We start from the raw sequence: 25,201 nt of genomic DNA, 5'->3' as shown, positions 1-25,201 counted from the left end.
GATGTTGTTACCTAACCTCACCACCTGGGGCCGGCCTGTCAGGAAGTCCAGTACCCAGTTGCACAGGGCGGGGTCGAGACCCAGGGTCTCGAGCTTGATTACAAGTTTGGAGGGTACTATGGTGTTAAATTCTGAGCTGTAGTCGATGAACAGCATTCTCACATAGGTATTCCTCTTGTCCAGATGGGTTAGGGCAGTGTGTTTGCGATTGCGTCGTCTGTGGCCCTATTGGAGTGGTAAGCAAATTGGAGTGGGTCTAGGGTGTCAGGTAGGGTGGAGGTGATATGGTCCTTGACTAGTCTCTCAAAGCACTTCATGATGACGGAAGTGAGTGCTACGGGCGGTAGTCGTTTAGCTCAGTTACCTTGGCTTTCTTGGGAACAGGAACAATGGTGGCGTTTTACTCACGTCGGCTGCAGGGAAGGAGAGTCCGCAGGTTTTGGTAGCGGGCCGTGTCAGTGGCACTGTATTGTCCTCAAAGCTAGCAAAGAAGTTGTTTAGTCTGTCTGGGAGCAAGACATCCTGGTCCGCGATGGGGCTGGTTTGCTTCAAGTAATATTTTAAATGACTAAATCAGGTAATTTTGTATACATTTCTTTAAATTTGCATCGGGCCGCTTCTGAGAGGATTCTGGTAAGATGCCGGCGAAGTCGGCTGAATTCCGGTAGACGGATTCTGGGCAGTCATTCATTTTATATTCCGAGCCGAGTCCGACACCCGATTCCAGGCCGATTCAATCAGTTCCGGCCCTCCGGAAGAGGGCCGCTTCTGGGTCGATTCCTCGTTGCTAGCTGGGTAATTAATCTAGCGCTAATGTTAACTCACCACGTTAGCTAGCTAGCAACCCTCTAAATCTAAACTTTGCAGATTTAGCTACATCTGCAAAGATCTCAACCATTCACGTAGCCGATATAACAAGTTTGGTCAGCAGCTAACTTATAAAAAAATTAACATATTACCTACCTTTCAAAGCTGTGCAATTCCAGCTGCCCTTGCACCGTCTGCAATTTAATGAAAAATGAAGTTTCCAGTTAAAACCGGGAGCTCAATCAACACTGCTTAGTGCCACTGCCCAACCTCTATACAGTTACTCTCACCTGGGAGTTATATAAGCACAGAGGGTGTAAAAACAACTCTTAAATCAACACCTCTTAACACTAAAAATGTAACACAAAGAAAATGAACACTTGTTAACACTGGCCAGTTTGCTTTGTTGGCTTGAATCATTGCCTTGTATCAATACAGTTCCATTATTGTATAAGTTTACAATTTAACGTGTGTTGCTTTCGTCAGCTTCTTCAAAAATGCTGATCTGACAGTCTTGGCTGATGCCTCTCTTTTTTGAGAAAGGGGAAATGGTTGCAAATAATCCTTTTCCATTTGTGCCCTCGTTTGGTATTAAATATTACATTTGCTCTTATTTTGCAACTGGTAAAATCTGCAAACAGGCATTCATGTTCTGTCCCACCATCAAACCTTTTAAACTTTTCTTTCCTCTCTCCATCTGGATGGATGATGGGTAAACAATTTCCATAGCAACGCTGGTGATGTTGGCTACAATAGAAGGCGACAGTACCCTTTCCAAAACAGCATTGTTTCTTGTATTATTGTCACTAGTGTCTTTAGAGAACTGTCTTACTTTGCTGTCCTTCGTCTTTTGTTCTTCTTTCGTCTTTTCTCTTGTGTTGTTAGCTAGCTATTTTTTAGTTAGCTAGCTAGCTTCTTTTAGGAGAGTCCATAGTTAATGCTTAGCAACCGGTAAACAATCCAGCTAGCTAAGCTAACTGCACAATTTTATAAAAATAGATACTTTTTGACAAGCCTATCTTCTTCATTTGTTGCTTGTTTTGTCTCCCATTTTGTCTTGCAGTTTTCTTTTTATATTTCCCAATGTACTTCACTCTAATATTTGAAAGATCTCATTTTTCAAAGGGTTTTATTGGCATGGGAAACTTCTGTTTACATTGCCAAAGAAAGTGAAATAGATAATAAACAAAAAATAATTAATAGTAAACATGACAAGAATAAAGACATTTGTCTATATATGGTGGTGTAACTATGTGCAAATAGTTAAAGTGCAAAAGGGAAAATAAATAAACATAAATATGGGTTGTATGTACAATGGTGTTTGTTTTTCACTGGTTGCCTTTTTCTTGTGGCAACAGGTCACAAATCTTGCTGCTGTGATTGCTGGTTAAGTGTGCCTTGAATTCTAAATAAATCACAGACAGTGTCACCAGCAAAGCACCCCCAACATCATCACACCTCCTCCTCCATGCTTCACGGTGAGAACCACAAATACGGAGATCATCCGTTCACCTACTCTACATCTCACAAAGATACAGCGGTTGGAACCAAAAATGTTACATTTGGACTAATCAGACCAAAGGACAGATTTCCACCGGTCTAATTTTCATTGCTCACGTTTCTTGGCCCAAGCAAGTCTCTTCTTCTTATTGGTGTCCTTTAGTAGTGGTTCCTTTGCAGCAATTCGACCATGAAGGCCTGATTCACACAGTCTCCTCTGAACAGTTGATGTTGAGATGTGTCTGTTACTTGTGCTACAATTTCTGAGGCTGGTAACTCTAATGAACTCATCCTCTGCAGCAGACGTAACTTTGGGTCTTCTTTTCCTGTGGCGGTCCTCATGAGAGCCAGTTTCATCATAGCGCTTGATTTAGTTTTTGCGACTGCTAGTTTTTGCGACTGCACTTCAAGAAACATTAAAAGCTCTTGACATTTTCCAAATTGACTTACCTTTATGTCTTAAAGTAATGATGGACTGTCATTTCTCTTTGCCTATTTGAGCTGTTCTTGCCATAATATGGACTTGGTCTTTTACCAAATAGGGCTATCTTCTGTATACCACCCATACCTTGTCACAACACAACTGATTGGGTCAAACACATTAAGAAGGAAATGCATTCCACAAATTAACTTTTAACAAGGCACACATTTGTATTGAAATGCATTCCAGGTGACTACCTCATGAAGCTGGTTGAGAGAATGCCAAGAGTGTGCAAAGCTATCATCAAGGCAAAGGGTGGCTACTTTGAAGAATCTCAAATATAAAATACTTTTTTAGTTACTACATGATTCCATATGTGTTTTTCTATAGTTTTGATGTCTTCACTATTATTCTACAATGTAGGAATTAATTAAAATAAAGAAAAACTCTTGAATGAGCAGGTTTGTCCAACTTTTTGACTGGCACTCTAGATCTTTTAAAAATGGAGTATAAAGATCATTAATGTGCTGGAGTTTATTTTTTATTCAATAATGTACAGTTTGTGCCCTCAGCATGCTCTTTCTACATTCTTTTCTGTCTCACCACCAGTCATCGACTACCATCTACGTGCGTATAGTGGATGAGAACGACAACGCACCAGAGTTTCCAGAGGAAGAGTATGTGACGGTGCTGAGCGAGGGCCCCAACACCGTGGGTGCCATTATTGCCAGCGTAACCGCCATCGACCCAGACGAGGGCCTCAATGGCACCCTGCGATATGCCATCGTCCACGGAAACCTGGCCATCACCTTCCACATCAATCACACTACCGTAAGAATATGGACAGATATTTTACACTGATACCTAACCTACTTTGTGTTCTGTGCAGACCTTGGTTTTTCTACTATTTGAAAACCTTTCAGATAGTTTAGCTGTGATTGATTGCGCTTGCCTTGCACATTGAAACAAATTGAAAAATCGAATTAAATGTTATTCATCACGTGCCGAATACAATAGGTCTAGACTTAACCATGAAATGCTTGTCTATGAGCCCTTCCCAATGATGCAGAGTTAAAAAATAATAATAATTTAAAAAAAAGTTGTAACACAAGGAATAAAATACACAAGAATGGAGCTATATACAGGGAGTGCTATACACCAGATCAATGTGCAGGAGTATTTGAGTTAGATTTATACAACGGTTGGTTGTAATCCTGAATGCTTATTGGTTGAAACAGCATTCCAGCGTGTGTCTCTTCCACAGTTACCACCAGCTAAATCTATGATGTTAATATACCTATTTACTCTGTTCCATCTGACTGCGCAATCCACTTTCACATCAGGACAGACAGGTAATTTATAAATTTGATCTCCACTATAAAAAGCATCTAGACATTCTCACATTTCTTTTAGACTAAAGTTTAGTTTTCAACAGCAGAGATTTGTATAAACCTTGCTGTCTGTCTCTCCGGCATTTGCAACATTGTTTCGATATTGAGATTCGATCCCCAGCTTTCCCATAGTAATGAACGTGTTGGGAGTCAGGATGAGACAGACAGGTAGGCATCTTTTCTCAGCTAGTCGAAATCATGAATCAGCATAATTTTTATGGATGTATACAAATAACTATCAATAGAAAACGGGTAAAATGAAGTGCAGCTAGTTTGAAGTCTTTTCAGCTTCAGTATGAAAGGATTGTGTTAGCTGTGTTGCTGGCTAGCTCCTCTGAACAAGAATGTCCTGACGAGAGAGCACGTTTTCTACGCCAGGCGAAATCGCGCCTCATTTGCTCATTGTTATGATGTATCCAATTAAATGTCACTAGAAAACAGCTGCACTGTTTGACGTTACTGTAAGTTAGCCGTAGTTGGCTAGCTAGCAAGCAAGGGATAAGAACGTTGCCAGCCAGTAACGCAAATGGAACATTTAGAACGAACGACTGGGTTGCGTCCAAAGATACAGAACAAAAAGACTGAATGACTGGGTCGAGTCTCTGGCAACTAAACCGATAGAACGAATGACCAGCCGGCTTGGGTAGCAACCCTATATTTGTGTCCTGACTGTATCTTGTGGAAGGATGAAATAGTATAAATAAATTCATCCAAATAACGTTTTTAATGAAAATATGTAAATAATTATTTGAATATGTTGGTAACCCGTTGTATAAAAGTGATAACATCGTGTCAATATGTCCCCCAAACACTGGCTTCTCTGGCATTATCTCTTATAGGGATAGCCCCCTTTTTTTCAATTTTTGCCTAAATGACATCTAACCCAAATCTAACTGCCTGTAGCTGAGGCCCTGAAGCCAGGATATGCATGTTCTTGGTACCATTTGAAAGAAAACCCTTTGAAGTTTTTGGAAATGTGAAGTAAATGTACGAGAATATAACACATTATATCTGGTAGAAGAAATTACAAAGAAGAACCAACCGGTCTTTTTCTACCATCATCTTTGAAATGCAAGAGAAAGGTTCTAGCCAGTTCTAGCCATCACCCTGGTTGTAATTCCGATAGTGTCCACAAGATGGCATCAGTGTATTTGCAAAGTTGATGGATGGATAACTTGAAGTATGAGTGAACTACAATACTTTTAGTGTGAAGTACCCAGGTACATTTGGGCAAATCGTGAAGGAGCCATTCACATTCATATTACATTTTTCTGCAAGAATATTGTCAAATCTGTATTTAGCTTTCCAAGTAGTAGTAGCCATATTATAAGTTCAACATTTGCAAAACAACCAGTTTTCATAACTTCATAACTCTGAATATCCTTATATTTTTTGTCCAAAATGAAAAGGCATGCTGTCATACAAGGTTAGTAGCTACATTTTATGACATATACATGATACTCATGTAAAGCCCAGCTCATTGGCTATCTAGCTAGCTTTGTTTGACCCAGATTGGCGCTTATTTGACAAAGATACAATCGTTCAAGTGATGGTTGCACGCTTCATCGGTGTGCCATGAAGGCGTCGCTCTCTGACCAAATATGGTGTCCTATAGGATATACTACACCCCTAATGATATAGTGAAGTCTTGTTACCTTCTAGGATCTGTGAAGAATACATACAAACGTCATTTGGCTCATTGAAACAACATTTAGGGTGAGATTTTCACAGATCCTTTCTTTGCAAATTGAACGAGTGTCTACAAATTGAATGAGTGGAAATACAAAATCGATCATGCATGCTATATGGACCTTTTTAGGATATGAAAAAGGATTTTATCTAACAAAACGACATTTCATGTTATCTCTGGGACCCTTTGTATGATAAATCAGAGCACGATTTTAGAATGCAAGTACACATTTCACCTTCAGAGGTGAATTTATCAAACCTATCACGGTGAAAAAAGTGTTTTGTTGTTAGGAGCTCTCCTCAAACAATAGCATGGCATTTTGTCACAGTAATAGCTACTGTAAATTGGACAGTGCAATTATATTAACAAGAATGTAAGCTTTCAGCCAATTTAAGACACCTATATGTACCGACATTTGTTATTTCCCTCAAATCTGCAATCTTGACATAACGCGCTGCATGATTTACAAAAAAGAACAGATTAGCAGCAGTATAGGATGTGTGTGTGTGTGTGTGTGTGTGTGTGTGTGTGTGTGTGTGTGTGTGTGTGTGTGTGTGTGTGTGTGTGTGTGTGTGTGTGTGTGTGTGTGTTTGTGTTGTCGGTATACGGTGCGTATGTATGTGTATGTGAATGTGTTTGGGTTTATTATCAGACTTTTTTTCTTCCAAAACTCTTAACAGTTTCTAAAGTGAATACTGAAACAATAGTTCTAACATAAGAATGTGGGGAATGGTCACAGATGGTCTATAGAAAACTAATGTCATATTGGTTTTTATTTTGTGATGTTTTTAAAAAGGTTATAAAGGAAATACTGTAACTTATATCCCCTTTATCTGTCAAGTCTCCCTCCTCTACATTGTATATGAGATATGAAAAAGTATAAAGTATTTTTGTTAATAAGATAGATTATCCAATGGCTCCTAAAATCACATCCTATCTCCTATAAACTGTGCATAGTAAGTAGCCACGCCCCGAGTGAGGTCAGAGAGCGTGTCAAACTGACGGAACCGCCCATTTTGAGAGAGTGCATAAATTAACAAATTAACACTAGACTAGAAAAGCATGGAGTGGGAGCTACACGTTTGAAATGGTTGGAACTTTGAATCGCAACACGAGGTGAAGAAACTAAACTCACCTCCCAGACCAGAGAGGCGTGTAGAGCCGCAGCTCACATCCAAAGTGGTTTGGACCTTGAGGTGAAAAAGCTCACCTTCCAGACAATCGCTGGTACGGCTGATTAGCTGTCCTAAGTCAAATATCTAGAAAAGCGAATTTAAGTGGGACCATCCTACGACTCTTCAAACCATAATACTGTACTACTCTTCTCAAATCACCGTAGTACGCTACTCTCATCACACAGTGGGAACCATCGACACGGCTGGCTAGCCGTGCATCTTCCAGAGTGAACAACGGTAGAAAAGACAGGTCCGGACCATTTCGGACAATCAGACCCTTATTTTTATAAATGTTTTATTTAACCAGGTAAGTTGACTGAGAACAAATTCTCATTTACAGCAACAACCTGGATAATAGTTACAGGGGAGAGGAGGGGGGATGAATGAGCCAATTGCAAGCTGGGGATGATTAGGTGGCCGTGATGGTTCCCACTGTGTGATGAGAGTAGCGTACTCGGTGATTTGAGAAGAGTAGTACAGTATTATGGTTTGAAGAGTCGTAGGATGGTCCCACTTAATAAGGGCCAGTTTGGGAATTTAGCCAGGACCACGGTGTAACGTTCGTTGTATGGAGGAGGAGAGGAGGACCAAGGCGCAGCGTGAAAAGTATCCATTTTAATCGAATACGTAAACAAACAAACAAAATAACGATAAACGAGAATAACACGAAACGAAACAGTTCTGACTGGTGCAGGCACACAAAGACTGAAGACAACCACCCACAAAACCCAACGCAAAACAGGCTACCTAAATATGGTTCCCAATCAGAGACAATGACTAACACTTGCCTCTGATTGAGAACCATATCAGGCCAAATACAGAAATGGGAAAACTAGACACACAACATAGAATGCCCACTCAGCTCACGTCCTGACCAACACTAAAACAAAGATAACACAAAATGAACTATGGTCAGAACGTGACACACGGGGTTAACACCCCTAATCTTACAATAAGTATTCCAAACAGGCGGCAGTTTGTGTGCAAAGTACACTACTGTTCAAAAGTTTGGGGTCACTTAGAAATGTCCTTGTATTTGAAAGAAAAGCACATCAAATAACATCAAATTGATGAGAAATACAGTGTAGACTTTGTTAAACATTCATGAAAATACAAGTGTCTTACATCGTTTAAAAGTTAAACGATGTAATCCAACCGCGTTGTCAGATTTCAGAACGGCTTTACGGCGAAAGCATCTGAGGATAGCGCCCCACATCAAAATACTTTTTCAAACCAGCACAGGCGTCACAAAATCCCAAATAGCGATAAAATAAATCACTTACCTTTGAAGATCTTCCTCCTTTTGCAAGGGTCCCAGCTACTCTTTATATCCAAAAAAGTCAGTTTAGTTGGCACCATTGATTTCAGTAATCCACTTGTTCAACGTGCATACAAACGAATCCAAAACATTACCGGTAAAGTTTGTCCAAACAAGTCAAACGATGTTTCTAATTAATCCTCAGGTGCTCTAATATCTAAATTAACGATAAAATTTAAGACGGAGAATAGTATGTTCAATAGGGAAGATAATTAACGAGGAGCGTGCACCTTATTCACGCCAACAACAAGATTACTATTTCTAATGAGGGACACCTTGGATAAACTACAACTACTCGTTCATTTTTCAAAAAACAAGCCTGAAACCCTTTCTAAAGACTGTTGAAATCTAGTGGAAGCAATAGGAACTTCAATATGGGTCCTATCTATTTGTTATTCCCATAGGCTAGCATTGAAATGGCCTGGGACCTCAAAAACACATTTTCTGGATGGATTTTCCAGAGTAGGGGTAGCCAGGGGGGAAGCATGGCCAGCTGTAGAAAAAGACTTATTGAAATGATCAATTATCATAGATTTATCGGTGGTGACAATTCTTCCTATCCTTGGTGCAGTGGGCAGCTGTGGAGGAGGTGCTCTTATTCTTCATGGACTTTACAGTGTCCCAAAACTTTTTGGAATTAGTGCTACATGATGCAAATTTCTGTTTGAGAAAGCTAGCCGTAGCTTTCCTAACTGAGTATATTGGTTCCTGACTTCCCTGAAATGTTGTTTATCGAGGGGGCTATACGATGCTAATGCAGAACGCCACAGGATGTTTTTGTGCTGGTCAAGGCCAGTCAAGTCTGGGGTGAACCAAGAGCTATATTTATTTTTAGTTATATATTTTTTGAATGGGGCATGATTATTTAAGATGGAGGGGAAAGCACTATTGAAGAGCAACCGGGCATCCTCGACTGATGGGATGAGGTCAATATCCTTACAGGATACCCGGGCCAGGTCGATTAGAAAGGCCTGCTCTCTGAAGTGTTTTAGGGAGCGTTTGACAGTGATGAGGGGTGGTCGTTTCACCGCGGACCCATTACGCACGCAGGCAATGAGGCAATGATCGCTGAGATCCTGGTTGAAGACAGCAGAGGTGTATTTAGAGGGCAAGTTGGTCAGTATGATATCTAAGAGGGTGCCCATGGTTACGGGTTTAGGGTTGTACCTGGTAGGTTCCTTGATAATTTGTGTGAGATTGAGGGCATCTAGCTTAGATTGTAGGACGGCCGGGGTGTTAAGCATGTCCCAGTTTAGGTCACCTAACAGTACGAGCTCTGAAGATAGATGGGGGCAATCAATTTTTGTCCTGGTGTCCAGGGCACAGCTGGGGTTTGAGGGTGGTCTATAACAAGCGGCAACGGTGAGAGCCTTGTTTCTGGAAAGGTGAATTTTTTTAAGTAGAAGCTCGAACTGTTTGGGCACAGACCTGGATAGCATGACAGAACTCTGCAGGCTGTCTCTGAAGTAGATTGAACTCCACCCCCTTTGGCAGTTCTATCTTGGCAGAAAATTTTATTGTTAGGGATGGACATTTCTGGATTTTTGGTGGACTTCCTAAGCCAGGATTCAGGACACGGCTAGGACACTGCTAAAGCAGTGAATAAAACAAACTTAGGGAGGAGGCTTCTAATGTTAACATGCATGAAACCAAGGCTTTTACGGTTACAGAAGTCAACAAATGAAAGCGCCTGGGGAATGGGAGTGGAGCTAGGCACTGCAGGGCCTGGGTTAACCTCTACATCACCAGAGGAACAGGGAGGAGTAGGATAAGGGTACGGCTAAAGGCTATAAGAACTGGTCGTCTAGTGCGTCCGGAACAGAGATTAAATGGTGCAGGTTTCTGGGCGCGGAAGAATAGATTCAAGGCATAATGTACAGACATGGCTATGGTAGGACGTGAATACAGTGGAGGTTAACCTAGGCATTGAGTGACGATGAGAGAGGTTTTGTTTCTAGAGACACCATTTAACCGCATGTGTGGGAGGTGGAACAAAAGGGGTAGCTACGGTATATTGAGCAGGGCTAGAGGCTCTACAGTGAAATAAGACAATAATCACTAACCAAAACATCAATGGACAAGGCATAATGACATTAGGGAGAGGTATGCGTAGCCGAGTGATCATAAGGTCCAGTAAGTAGCTAGGCGAGCTGGAGACACGGCGATTCAGACAGCTAGCGGGCCGGGGATAGCAGGCTAGCAGAAGGGCCTTAGGGGGACGTCGCGATGGAAGAGTCTGTAGAGACTGGCAAACCAGTCATGATGGATTGGCGGGGCTCCATGTAGGCAGTAAAAGGGTCCAGGCCAATTGGCAAAATAGGTATTGTAGACCAAGAAATTGGCTGATGGACCTCTTCAGCTAGCCGTTAGGTGGGTCTAGCTCGGGGCTAACTGGTGCTTGATTCGGGCATGAGATGTTAGCCAGGAGTAGCCACTCGTACAGCAGCTAGCTAGCTGCTATGATCCGGTGTAAAGGTTCAGACCTTGTGGTAGGAATCCGGAGATGTGGAGATGTGGTAGAGAGAAAAAACAGTCCGATATGCTCTGTGCAGACTGGCAGGAGTTGACCGCGCTGAGGCTAGCTGATGACCACTAGCAGTGGCTAACAGACTACTAGCTAGTAGCTAGGCTAGTTAGCTGGCTAGCTTCTGTTGGGGGTTCTGGTTCTAAAGTATAAAATATAGCAGATCCATGCCACATTGGTTGAGGCGGGTTGCAGAAGAGTATTTTGAAATTGACGTTAAAAATATAAAAACAGATATAAGAAGAAAAAATATATATACACGGGACACGACAAGACAAAGTCAAAGACGTATGACTGCTACGTCATCTTGGATTGTTGCTTATTCAATTAAATGTAGTTAATTGATTTGATACGACACCTTTGACGGATTTGTTAAAATCCTCAATGCTGTAGGACGAATCCAGGAACATAACCCAGTCTGTACTCTAAAAACAGTCTTGTAGCCTCGTGTCTGCCTCATCTGATCGTTTCTGTATTGGTACTTCCTGTTTGAGCTTTTGTTTGTTAACAGGAAGCAGGAGAGAGTCATGGTCATGTTTGCCGAAGGGAGTACGAAGGAGGGCCTTATGCATTTCTGGGGGTAGAATATAAGTGGTCTAAATTTTAGCGGCCCTAGTAGCGCAGGAGACGTGTTGGTAGAAGTGAGGTAGAACGGTTTTAAGTCTCCCCGCTTTAGTCTCGTTCACCAGAAATGCTGCTTCTGGGTTAGAGGTTTCTTTTTTGTTTATGGCCCCATACAGTTCGTTGACTGCCAAAGTGGTGTTTGTTTGTGGAGGGATGTATAAAGTGGTGATGATTACGGATGAGAACTCTCTTGGTATTCTATATCAGGTTACCAAAAGCTTGAGATTTGCTTCACACTGGAAGTAGCGCACCAGTTGTTGTCAATGAAGAGACATACCCCTCTCCTTTTGGAGGCTGCCTTCATCCGATAGTGCCGCTGCATGGAGAAACCACTGAGTCCTACGTACATAGAATCATCCAGCCACGTCTCTGTAAGGCATATAATATTGCAGATTTTCAAGTCTCTGTTAGGAGACTCTGGAATGAACCTCATCCATCTTTTTCTCAAGTGACTGGACATTTGCCAATAGAACAGAGGGGAGTGCTTGTCGATGTTCTCTTAGTCTCAATCTCATCAGGATGCCGGCACGTCTCATGTGTCTACGCCTGCAGTGTTTTGGTAGCCCATGAAACAAAGGAATGGAGTCCGGTATGAACAAGGGAACAGCTGAGTTGGTGTTGAAGTCAGATTTGAAATCGAAATCGAGGTTAGTAAATGTCGATCTGATGTTCAGAAGTATTTGGCGTTCATACAGTGGCAAGAAAAAGTATGTGAACCCTTTGAAATTATCTGGATTTCTGCATAAATTGGTCATAACATTTGATCTGATCTTCATCTATGTCACAACACTAGACAAACACAGTCTGCTTAAGCTAATAACACACAAACAAGTATATGTTTTCATGTCTTTATTGAAAACACTGTGTAAACATTCACAGTGTAGGGTGGGAAAAGTATGTGAGCCCTTGCATTTAATAACTGGTCAGGACTCTGACTGGGTCACTCCAGAAGGCGTATTTCATTCTGTTGAAGCGAATCTTTGCTGATTGACCTTTGTGTTTTGGTTCGTTGTCCTGTTCCATCACCCAACTTCTGTTCAGCTTCAATTGGCGGACAGATACAGTGCCTTGCAAAAGCATTCATCCCCCTTGACATTTTTCCTATTTTGTTGCATTACAACCTGTAATTTAAATAGATTTTTATTTGGATTTCATGTAATGGACATACACAAAATAGTCAAAATTGGTGAAGTGAAATTTAAAAAAAAAAATTGTTTAAAAAAAATATAACAAATAAAAAACAGAAAGGTGGTGCGTGCCTATGTATTCACCCACTTTGCTATGAAGCCCCTAAATAAGATCTGGTGCCACCAATTACCTTCAGAAGTCAAATAATTAGTTAAATAAAGTCCACCTGTGTGCAATCTAAGTGTCACATGATCTGTCACATGATCTCAGTATATAGACAGCTGTTCTGAAAGGCCCCAGAGTCTGCAACACCAAAAAGCAAGAGGCACCGCCAAGCAAGCGGCACCATGAAGGAGCTCTCCAAGCAGGTCAGGGACAAAGTTGTGGAGAAGTACAGATCAGGTTTGGGTGATAAAAAAATATCCGAAACTTTGAACATCCCACGGAATACCGTTAACCATTATTAAATATTTTATAGAATATGGCACCACAACAAACCTGCCAAGAGAGGGCCGCCCCCCAAAACTCACAGACCAGGCAAGGAGTGCATTAATCAGAGAGACAACAAAGAGACCAAATATAACCCTGAAGGAGCCGCAAAGTTCCACAGTGGGGATTGGAGTATCTGTCCATAGAACCACTTTAAGCCGTACACTCCACAGAGCTGGGCTTTACGGAAGAGTGGCCGGGAAAAAAGTAATTTCTTCAAATCAAATTTTATTCGTCACATGCGCCGAATACAACAGGTGTAGACCTTACAGTTAATGGCTTATTTAGGAGCCCCTAACCGACAGTGCAGTTTCAAAAAATAAGGATAAGAATAAGAGATAAAAGTAACAAGTAGTAATTAAAGAGAAGCAGTAAAAACTAACAATATATACAGGGGGTTGCCGGTACAGAGCCAATGTTCGGGGGCACCGGTTAGTTGAGGTAGTATGTACATGTAGGTAGAATGACTATGCACAGATGATAACAGAGCGTAGCAGTGGTGTGGAGGGGGAGCAATGTGAATAGTCTGGGTAGCCATTTGACTAGATGTTCAGGAGTCTTATGGCTTGGGAGAAGAAGCTGTTTAGAAGCCTCTTGGACCTAGACTTGGCGCTCTGGTACCGCTTGCCGTGTGGTAGCACAGAGAACAGTCTATGACTAGGGTGGCTGGAGTCTTTGAAAATTATCAGGGCCTTCCTCTGACACCGCCTTGTATAGAGGTCCTGGATGGCAGGAAGCTTGGCCCCAGTGATGTACTGGGCCGTTCGCACTACCCTCTGTAGTGCCATGCGGTCGGAGGACAAGCAGTTGCCATACCAGGCAGTGATGCAACCAGTCAGGATGCCCTCGATGGTGCAGCTGTAGAAGCTTTTGAGGATCTGGTGACCCATGCCAAATCTTTTCAGTCTCCTGAGGGCGACTCAGGACTGTCACGGTGTGCTTTGACCATGTTAGTTTGACCATGTTGGTTTGCTTTGACCATGTTAGTTTGTTGGTGATATGGACACCAAGGAACTTGAAGCTCTCAACCTGCTCCACTGCAGCCCCGTCAATGAGAACGAGGCATGCTCGGTCCTCTTTTTCCTGTAGTCCACAATCATCTCCTTTGTCTTGATCAGAAAAAAAAAGAAAATAAGAAAAATAAGCAAACACATTTGGTGTTCGCCAAAAGGTATGTGGGAGACTCCCCAAACATATGGAAGATGGTACTCTGGTCAGATGAGACTAAAGTTGAGCTTTTTGGCCATCAAGGAAAACGCTATGTCTGGCGCAAAACCATAACCTTCATCACCCCGAGAATACCATCCCCATAGTGAAGCATGGTGGTGGCAGCATCATGCTGTGGGGATGTTTTTCATCAGCAGGGACTGGGAAACTGGTCAGAATTGAAGGAATGATGGATGGCGCTAAATACAGGGAAATTCTTGAGGGAAACCTGTTTCAGTTTTCCAGAGATTTGAGACTAGGATGTAGGTTCACCTTCCAGCAGGACAATGACCCTAATCATACTAATAAAGCAACACTCGAGTGATTTAAGGGGACACATTTAAATGTCTTGGAATGGCCTAGTCAAAGGCCAGACCTCAATCCAGTGTAGAATCTGTGGTAGGACTTAAAGATTGCTGTACACCAGCAGGAACCCATCCAACTTGAAGGAGCTGGAGCAGTTTTGCCTTGAAGAATGGTAAACAATCCCAGTGGCTAGGTGTGCCAAGCTTATAGAGACATATCCCAAGAGACTTGCAGCAGTAATTGCTGCAAAAGGTGGCTCTACAAAGTATTGACTTTGCGGGGGTGAATAGTTATGCACTCTCAAGTTTTCATTTTTTTTTGTCTTATTTCTTGTTTGTTTCACAATAAAACATATTTTGCATCTTCAAAGTGGTAGGCATATTCTGTAAATGAAATTATACAAATCCCCCCAAAATCTATTTTAATTCCAGGTTGTAAGGCAAGAAAATAGGAAAAATACCAAGCGGGGTGAAAACTTTTGCAAGCCACTATAGCCTTTGATTCTCCTGCAAAATGTCTTGATAAACTTGGGAATACATTTGTCTGTCGATGATAACATGCTTTCCAGGCCCTGGGGCAGCAAAGCAGCCCCAAACCATGATGCTCTCTCCACCATACTTTACAGTTGGGATGAGGTTTTGATGTTGGTGTGCTGTGCCTTTTTTTCTCCACACATAGTGTTGTGTGTTCCTTCCAAACAACTCAACTTTAGTTTTATCTGTCCACAGAATATTTTGCCAGAAGCGCTGTGGAACATCCAGGTGCTATTTTGCGAACTTCAGACATGCAGCAATGTTTTTTTGGACAGCAGTGGCTTCTTCTGTGGTGTCCTCCCATGAACACCATTCTTGTTTAGTGTTTTACGTATCGTAGACTCTTCAACAGAGATTTTAGCATGTTCCAGAGATTTCTGTAAGTCTTTAGCTAACACTCTAGGATTCTTCTTAAACTCATTGAGCATTCTGCACTGTGCTCTTGCAGTCGTCTTTGCAGAACGGACATTCCTAGGGAGAGTAGCAACAGTGCTGAACTTTCTCCATTTATAGACAATTTGTCCTACTGTGGACTGATGAACATCAAGGTTTTTAGAGATACTTTTCTAACCCTTTCCAGCATTATGCAAGTCAACAATTCTTAATCTTAGGTCTTCTAAGATCTATTTTGTTCTAAGCATTGTTCACATTCTTGTGAATAGCAAACTCGAGTTTTGTGAGTGTTTTTGTTGGGTAGGGCAACTCTAACCAACACCTCCAATCTCATCTCATTGATTGGACTCCAAGGTTAGCTGACTCCTGACACAAATTAGCTTTTGGAGAAGTCATTAGCCTAGGGGTTCACATACTTTTTCCCAATCTACACTGTGAATGTTTAAATGATGTATTTAAAATAGACAAGAAAAACACAATCATTTGTGTGTTTTTAGTTTAAGCACGCTATGTTTATCTATTGTTGTGACCAAGATGAAGATCAGATCAAACGTTATGACTAACATATGCAGAAATACAGGTCATTCCAAAGGGTTCACATACTTTTTATTGCCACTGTATGTGATAATAGTATGAACTTTCTGTAAAAAAAAAAATTGGTAAACACAAAAACTCCCTTTCCCGTCGGCCCATCTTTTAGTATCGGAATTGTTGCAGAAGTGCTAACCCTGCCCATCAGGGACACCAGGCAGGTTAAAGCAACTACTCAAAGTATTTGAAAGATTTTAAGTTGTATTTGAACCCAGGTATGGTACTATGTGTAGGTTGTGGACACACTGAGTATACAGTATTTAGAATAGCATTGAGTGTTAAAGTATTTGTCTATTTGTGCATGTGTATGTGTCCAGGGAAGGATTGTTGCAGTGAAGGAGCTGGACTTTGAGATCAGCAATGGACACTACACACTTATCGTCACAGCAACGGACCAGTGTCCCATCCATGCCCTCCGCCTGACTTCCAGCACCACGGTGATGACAATGACACACACACATACACACACTACAAGACAGTAACTCTTTTTACACTGCATGTTCATCATGCAGTTATAATTTAATTGTTTTATCAAGGTAATTTACTTATAAATGAATCATACCAGGCAGTGATGCAACCAGTCAGGATACTCTCGATGTTGCAGCTGTAGAATCTTTTGAGGATCTGGTGACCCATGCCACATGTTTTCAGTCTCCTGAGGGGGAATAGGCTTTGTCGTGCCGTCTTCACGGCTGTCTTAGTGTGTTTGGACCATGATAGTTTGTTGGTGATGTGAACACCAAGGAACTTGACGCTCTCAACCTGTTCCACTCCAGCCCCGTCGATGAGAATGGGGGCGTGCTCGGTCCTCCTTTTCCTGTAGTCCACAATCATCTCCTTTGTCTTGATCACGTTGAGGGAGAGAATGTTGTCCTGGCAACACACGGAAAGGTCTATGACCTCCTCCCTATAGGCTGTCTCATCGTTGTTGCTGATCAGGCCTACCACTGTTGTGTCATCAGCAAACTTCATGATAGTGTTTGAGTCGTGCCTAGCCATGTAGTCATGAGTGAACTGTGAGTACTGGAGAGGACTGAACACACACCCCTGAAGGGCCTGAGGATCAGCATGGCGGATGTGTTGTTCCCTACCCTTACCACCTGGGGGCGGCCCATCAAGAAGTCCAGGATCCAGTTGCAGAGGTAGGGTCCTTAGCTTCTCAATGAGCTTTGAGTGCACTATGGTGTTGAAAGCTCAGCAGTAACTCAATGAATAGCCTTCTCACATAAGTGTTATTTTTGTCCAGGTGGGGAAGGGCAGTGTTGACTGCAATAGAGTTGCATCATCTGTGGATCTGTTGGGGCAGTATGCAAATTGAAGAGGGTCTAGTGTTTCTGGGGATAATGGTGTTGATGTGAGCCATGACCAGCTTTTCAAAGCACTTCATGGCTACAGATGTGAGTGCTATGGGTCAGCAGGCATTTAGGCAGGTTACCTTAGTGTTCTTGGGCACAGGGATTATGTTGGTCTGCTTGAAACATGTTGGTATTACAGACTCAGTCAGGGACTGGTTGAAAATGTCAGTGAAGACACTTGCCAGTTGGTCAGCGCATGCTCGAAGTACACATAGTGGTAATCTGTCTGACCTTTCAGCCTTGTAAATGTTGGCCTGTTTAAAGGTCTTACTCACATCTGCTACGGAGAGCGTGATCACACAGTCGTCCGGAACAGCTGGTGCTCTTATGCATGTTTCAGTGTTAATTGCCTCGAAGCGAGCATAGAAGTAATTTAGCTCATCTGGTAGGTCCGTGTCACTTGGCAGCTCGCGCCTGTGCTTCCCTTTGTAGTATGTAATAGTTTGCAATCCCATGCCACAACAACATCATCGATGAAGCCAGTGACTGATGTGGTGTACTCCTCAATGCTATCGGAAGAATCCCGGAACATATTCCAGTCTGTGCTAGCAAAACAGTCCTGTAGCTTAGCATCTGCTTCATCTGACAACTTTATTATTTACCGAGTCACTGGTGTTTCCTGCTTTAGTTTTTGCTTCTAAGCAGGAATCAGGAGGATATAATTATGGTCAGAATGGCAAATCGAGGGTCGTTGGAGAGCTTTGTATGCGTCTCTGTGTGTGGAGTAAAGGTGGTCTAGACTTTTTTTAACATGCTGGTAGAGATTACATAGAACGAATTTGAGTTTTCCTGCATTAAAATCCCTGGCCAATTGGAGCACCACCTCTGGATGAGCGTTTTGCTGTTCGCTTATGTCCATATACAGCTCATTGAGTTTGGTTTTACGTGCCAGCATCGGTCTGAGGTGGTATATAGACAGCTACTAAAAATACAGATAAACTCTCTTGGTATATAGTGTGGTCTATGGCTTATCATGAGATACTCTACCTCAGGCGAGCAAAACCTCGAGACTTCCTTAGATTTTGTGCACCAGCTGTTGTTTACAAATATACAGAGGGCGCTGTTCTATCTTGCCGAAAAAGCTTACAACCCACCAGCTGTATGTTAATCATGTCGTCGTTCAGCCACGACTCTGTGAAACATAAGATATTACAGTTTTTAATGTTCAGTTGGTATGATATACAAGCTGTAGTTTGTCTATTTTATTATCGATTGATTGTGCCTTGGCTAATAGGACCAATGATAAAGGTAGATTACCCACTCGGCGACTGATCCTTCCAAGGTACCCGGACCGTCGTCCACGATATCTCCGTCTTTTCCTCCTGCGAATGACATACGTATAGACCAGGGCTTCCCAAACTTTCTCCCGCCTTCCACCATTGGGGAACTCCCCACCCCTCCTCCGCCTATGCCATGTTGATTTCTATGGGCTCAAGCGTTGTTCATGACAGTGAAGAGAAAATGTTGTAGGTTTAAAGCATATTTCCTGCAATTCTACACATTGTGTCATAGGGTGCAGAGAACATTTAGCAGTTTTAAACTAATTTTCATGGGCAAGTTGATCTGGGCATTTCTGACAAGTTATATATAACTCTCTAAGGTATGACTGACATGACAAAAGGAAAACAATTTCAGCTATTTCTACTATCACAATTTTAAAGAGTTGAAAGCCGAACTGAGAGTGCCACTCCCCCCCAAAAAAAATAATAATATACAGTCAAAGTCGGAAGTTTCCATACACTTAGGTTGGTGTCATTAAAACTTGTTTTTCAACCACAGGACATCTACTTTGCGCATGACACAAGTAATTTTTCCAACAATTGTTTACAGACAGATTATTTCACTTATAATTCACTGTATCACAATTCCAGCAGTTTACATACACTAAGTTTACTGTGCTTTTAAACAGCTTGGGAATTTCCAGAAAATTATGTCATGGCTTTATAAGCTTCTGATAGGCTAATTGACATCATTTGAGTCAATTGGAGGTGTACCTGTGGATGTATTTCAACGCCTACCTTCAAACTCAGTGCCTATTTGCTTGACATCATGGGAAAATCAAAAGAAATCAGCCAAGACGTCAGAAAACAAATTGGAGACCTCCACAAGTCTGGTTCATCCTTGGGGGAAATTTCCAAACACCTGAAGATACCACGTTCATCAGTACACACAATAGTACCCAAGTATAAACACCATGGGACTGTCATACCGCTCAGGAAGGAGACCCGTTCTGTCTCCTAGAGATGAACGTACTTTGGTGCGAAAAGTGCAAAATCAATCCCAGAACAACAGCAAAGGACCTTGTGAAGATGCTGGAGGAAACAGGTACAAAAGTATCTTATTGCACAGTAAAACGAGTCCTATATCGAAGTAACCTGAAAGGCCGCTCAGCAAGGAAGAAGCCACTTCTCCAAAACCCGCCGTAAAAAAAGCCAGACTACGGTTTGCAACTGCACATTGGGACAAAGCTCGTACTTTTTGGGAAAATGTGCTCTGGTCTGATGAAACAAAAATAGAACTGTTTGGCCATAATGACCATCGTTATGTTTGGAGGAAAAAGGGGGAGGCTTGCAAGCTGAAGAACACCATCCCAACCGTGAAGCATGGGGGTGGCAGCATCATGTTGTGGGGGCGCTTTGCTGCAGGAGGGACTGGTGCACTTCACAAAATAGATGGTATAATGGGGGAGGAAAATTATGTGGATGTATTGAAGCAACATCTCAAGACATCAGTCAGGAAGTTAAATCTTGGTTGCAAATGGGTCTTCCAAATTGACAATGACCTCAAGCATACTTCCAAAGTGGTCTCAAAATAGCCTAAGGACAACAAAGTCAAGGTATTGGAGTGGCCATCACAAAGCCCTGACTTCAATCCTATAGAAGATTTGTGGGCAGAACTGAGAAAGCGTGTGTGAGCAATGAGGCCTACAAACCTGACTCAGTTAGACCAGCTTGGTCAGGAGGAATTGGCCAAAATTCACCCAACCTATTGTGGGAAGCTTGTGGAAGGCTTCCTGAAAAGTTTGACCTTAAACAATTTAAAGGCAGTGCTACCAAATACTAATTGAGTGTATTTAAACGTCTGACCCACTGGGAATGTGATGAAAGAAATAAAAGCTGAAATAAATCATTCTCTATGCTATTATTCTGATATTACACAGTCTTAAAATAAAGGGGTGATCCTAACAGACCTAAGCCACGGATTTTTACTAGGATTAAATGTCCGGAATTGTGAAAAAAGTGAGTTTGAATGTATTTTGCTAAGGTGTATGTAAACTTCCGACTTTAACTGTATGTGGACCCCCGCTCCCCCCCTGCCGACCCCCACAGTTCGGGAACCACTGTTATAGACCATAAAGATCTCTATTCAGGTTGTTTCCACCGGTCTTTTCCAGGTGTTGGTGAATGTCCTGGATGTGAACGATGTGACCCCCACCTTCACCAAGCCCTATGAGGGGCCCTTTGAGATAACAGAGGGCCAGCCGGGGCCCCGGGTCTGGACCCTCAAGGCCATCGACCAGGACTCTGGACTCAACGGCAAAGTGGAGTACAGCATCACTGCCGGAGACCCCCAGAGTGAGTAGGGTGTTTGTGTGTGCGTGTGTGTGTCTCTGTGCGGAGGGGTTGGGGTATATATGCGGGTGATTTACTATCCATGTGTGCATGTGTGTGTGTGTGTGTGTGTGTGTGTGTGTGTGTGTGTGTGTGTGTGTGTGTGTGTGTGTGTGTGTGTGTGTGTGTGTGTGTGTGTGTGTGTGTGTGTGTGTGTGTGTGTGTTTGCAGTATAAGGCTAGTAACAAACTAATCATGCTTCCCCTCTTTTGCTCTTGCTCTCTCTTTCTCTCTCTCTGTTAGATGAGTTTGTGGTTTCTCCAGTGGAGGGAGAGCTGCGTGTGAGGAGAGATGTGGAGCTGGACAGAGAGACCACACCCTTCTACAACATCACTGTCATGGCCAAAGACCTGGGTAACCCACCACGCAGCAGCATGGTATGTTCATACACATGTTCACAGAAACACACACACACACAGACATGCACTGATCCTGTGGTGCTTCCTGCTGACATGCTCAGACACTTATATGAACACAACACATGTGTGCGTCCACACACAAACACATACACACTAAGACCAAGTGTGACACTTTGCTGTGTCCTCTCCATCTCCCAGGTGGTGGTGGGTGTCCATGTGCTGGACATCAATGACAACGACCCCATGCTGTTGAACCTGCCCCACAACACCAGTGTGAGAGAGGGGGCGTCCATCCACACCTCGGTGACAACGGTCCAAGCACGGGATATGGACAGTGGACGCAACGCCCTGCTCACCTACAACATCACTGCCGGAAACCACGATGGAGCTTTCTACATCAATGACACTGTGAGAGACAGAGAGAGAGAGGGAGGAAGAGGGAGGGAGGGAGGGAGTAAAAGGGGCAGAAAGGATAGAGAAGTGAGAAGAAGGGCTTGTTCTGAAAATGTAGACAAAATAAATTGATAAAAAGTCAGGAACTAGGTTTCCATCCAATTGGTGACAGATTTTCATACGAATATTTTAAAATCCCCATCAAGAAAATATGCGAAATTTCCCACCAGTGGTTTCCACCAAGCGGAAATGTTGCGGATAAAAATCAGCGTGTGATAACATAGTGCACACAAAATGTTATTTTTCATTTAAGTTTTCATGTGCCAAATAGAAAGTTTGATGTGTTTCCATCATATTTTGGGGTGGCAGGTAGTCTAGTAGTTAGAGCGTTGGGCCAGTAACCAAAAGGTTGCTAGATCGAATCGCCGAGCTGACAAGTTAAAAGTCTGTTGTTCAGCCCCTGAACAAGGCTGTTCCTAGGCTGTCATTTTCTTAACTGATTTGCCTACTTAAATAAAGGATAAAAAAAAGAACAATAGTTTTGTCGCAAAAACTGTTGAATTAAATAGCAAATGTGCCTACTCTGGTCTTGGCACGTGCGCTCTAGCCAACAGCTCGCAGATACAGTGCAGGTAGGCTGTGTGGGTTGACTAGTCTACATGATAAGATTATTATGGAAAAGAGCGAGAATATGTTGATTTGTCAAATGTCAGTCAAGCATCGATCATCATGTCACCAGAATAAGACTCAATATATATTGTAAAGGAGCATCAAGCTCATCACCGTGCACTTTCACCACTCTGTGAAGTTCATCATAATTTATTTCATCTGTAGCCTAATAAACTGCATGATTTCTCAGAATTTACTTCGATTTGGTGGTTATTATATTAATACTTGTGCATAAAGGCGTTTCCAACGGCATTTTTCGTATATTTAATTTTTCCGACAAAAAAAGATGCCACCATGTCGAACAAACAAATTATCTGTCGCCATATATTAAATTGTACCAAACTTTCTTTTTCCATCTCCGCTGTCGTGATTTTTTTAAATATTCGGTATGACTTAAAAACTCACATAAAAACTGTGGATGGAAACGTGGTTATAGAGAGGCATTGAAAAGGGAAGGATATGGTATAAAAGTCAGGTCTATCCTCCATCTTCTGCGCAATCACCCCCCCCCATGGTCTCTCTATCCCCCTCTCAGACAGGGATGGTGCAGGTGAACAGGCCTCTGGACAGAGAAAGGGTGGGGGAGTACAGACTGACCATCACCGTTAAAGACAACCCTGAGAATCCCCGCATCGCTCGCCGGGTACTGCTCCACACACGCACGCACGCACGCACGCACGCGCACACACACACACACACACACACACACACACACACACACACACACACACACACACACACACACACTCACTCTCAAATAAGACAGGACTGATACTTGACCACTCAGGAACCACTCAACACCTCTTGGAAAGCAATTCTGGTGTGTTTTTGGCATTAACATTTGTGGAAATGTCCCGCTGAAAAATAAACTCTTATCCCAGGGTGAGGTTCTCCGAAGACTGAGGCGGGTTTTCCTCCAACTTTTTACCTGGGCTTTGCTCTTTTCATTTTTAGTTTGACCCTGACTAACTTCCCAGGCCCTGCCGTTGACAAGCATACCCATAACATGATGCTGCCGCCACAATACTTAAATACAAAGAGTTTCACTCAGTGCTGTGTTGTATTGGATTTGGCCCAAACCTGTCGTTTTTAATTTAGGTCAAAAAGTGTATTTCTTTGCCGTGTTGTCTTGCAGTGTCACTAAACAGCCTTGCTGCAAACAATGGATGACTTGGAGTGGATTTTTAACACAGTCTTCCTTCTTTACACTTTATCATACAGGCCAGTAATGTGGATTGAATGCAATGTTGTTGATCCTCTGTATTTTCCAGTATTGTGATATGGATTTTTGTCCATATTGCCCAGCTCTACATAGATGGCATTATTCAATGGCACACATGTGCCTCTCAAATATTGCATGGAATGACAGCTATTTGCTTTTTTATTGAGAACATTTCTCACCTTGTTCCCTGCCCCTCCATCCTATCCTACCCCATTCACCCCTCCCTCCCCAATCCATTACTCTCTCCCTCCTTCCATCCCTTTCTCTAGGACTCAGACTTGCTGGTGATCACAGTTCTGGATGATAATGACAACAGGCCCATATTCACACAGACCAGCTACCGGGCTGAGATCTCTGAGAACTCCCCCTCAGGTACCAACCTCACTGATATGTTTTTCTGAATTTCTCTCTGTATCTGTCACTCGGTGGGTTTGGTTGGCTGGCGGGGGAACTGTCTTGACAGTCTGGCTAGCTTGCTGGAGAGCTACAGGGATGGCTGAGTTTTGTGTCACTGATCTAAAAACATTACCCCATAATGTCAAAGTGGAATTTAGTTTTTAGATTTTTTTACAGGAGAGATTTCATCATGAGTCTAGCATACAAGGGTCAAGGCAGCAGCAAAGATTCCACATGAGCCTTTGCGCGAGTCAAATTGCGCACATTTCCCGAGGAGGAGACAGTGCCAGGTGTCCAGGTGCATAAAGAACAGAACCCAAGACACCTATGTCACCTGCAAGCAATGTTTTTGTGGGAAGTGTGTCAAGCAAAGGAAAGTGGCAAAGATGCGTCGACTGCTAGGACAAGGGCTAACCGTTAAATGAAATCCAACGGATGACATTGCGTGAAAACGCAGACCGTGTAAGCATGAGCAGACAATAATTGACTATTTTTGACTGTTGTAATATTGACACATTTATTGTAATGCCATTATTGCTTTGTGCTGATTTTCACTATTTATCAAGCACACTTGACGCATAAAATTATTTTAGGTTACTGTTTCCCTCATTTGACTGCGTTTGCTGACTATATTTCTTTGTGGTTGGGGAATAAAACAAACAAACATACATATATATATATATATATATATATATATATGTATATGTATATATATATATATATATATATATATATATATATATATAGTACCAGTCAAAGTTTGGACACTCCTACTCTCATTCAAGGGTTTTTCTTTATTTTTACTATTTTCTACATTGAGTAGTAATGGTGAAGACATCAAAACTATTAAATAACATATATGGAATCAGGTAGGGCTCCTGAGTGGCACAGCGGTCTAAGGCACTACATCTCAGTGCTAGAGGTGTCACTACAGACCATGGTTCGATTCCAGGCTATATCACAACCGGCCGTGATAGGGAGTCCCATTCTGCGGTGCACAAATGGCCCAGCGTCGTCCAGGTTAAGGTTTGATTGGGGTAGGCTGTCATTGTAATAAGAATTTGTTGCCTAGTTAAAGAAAGGTTAAGTAAACAAAAGTG

General features: G+C 42.4%; 1 protein-coding gene across 3 annotated transcripts in view; it reads left to right on the top strand.

Moving 5' to 3' along the window:
- Positions 1–25,201, top strand: part of LOC129853969 (cadherin-23-like) — a 565,813-nt gene that overhangs the window by 448,242 nt on the left and 92,370 nt on the right. For all 3 annotated transcript variants that reach the window (XM_055920546.1, XM_055920536.1, XM_055920554.1), the window contains 7 exons: positions 3,338–3,559; positions 16,414–16,533; positions 20,846–21,026; positions 21,306–21,439; positions 21,620–21,829; positions 23,019–23,126; positions 23,975–24,077. In XM_055920546.1, the coding sequence (XP_055776521.1) occupies positions 3,338–3,559; positions 16,414–16,533; positions 20,846–21,026; positions 21,306–21,439; positions 21,620–21,829; positions 23,019–23,126; positions 23,975–24,077 (1,078 nt within the window). The remainder of the gene's footprint in view (positions 1–3,337; positions 3,560–16,413; positions 16,534–20,845; positions 21,027–21,305; positions 21,440–21,619; positions 21,830–23,018; positions 23,127–23,974; positions 24,078–25,201) is intronic.

Source organism: Salvelinus fontinalis, chromosome 1 (assembly GCF_029448725.1).
Source record: "Salvelinus fontinalis isolate EN_2023a chromosome 1, ASM2944872v1, whole genome shotgun sequence".
Lineage (NCBI taxonomy): Eukaryota > Metazoa > Chordata > Actinopteri > Salmoniformes > Salmonidae > Salvelinus > Salvelinus fontinalis.
This window is presented reverse-complemented; position numbering and strand designations above follow the sequence as displayed.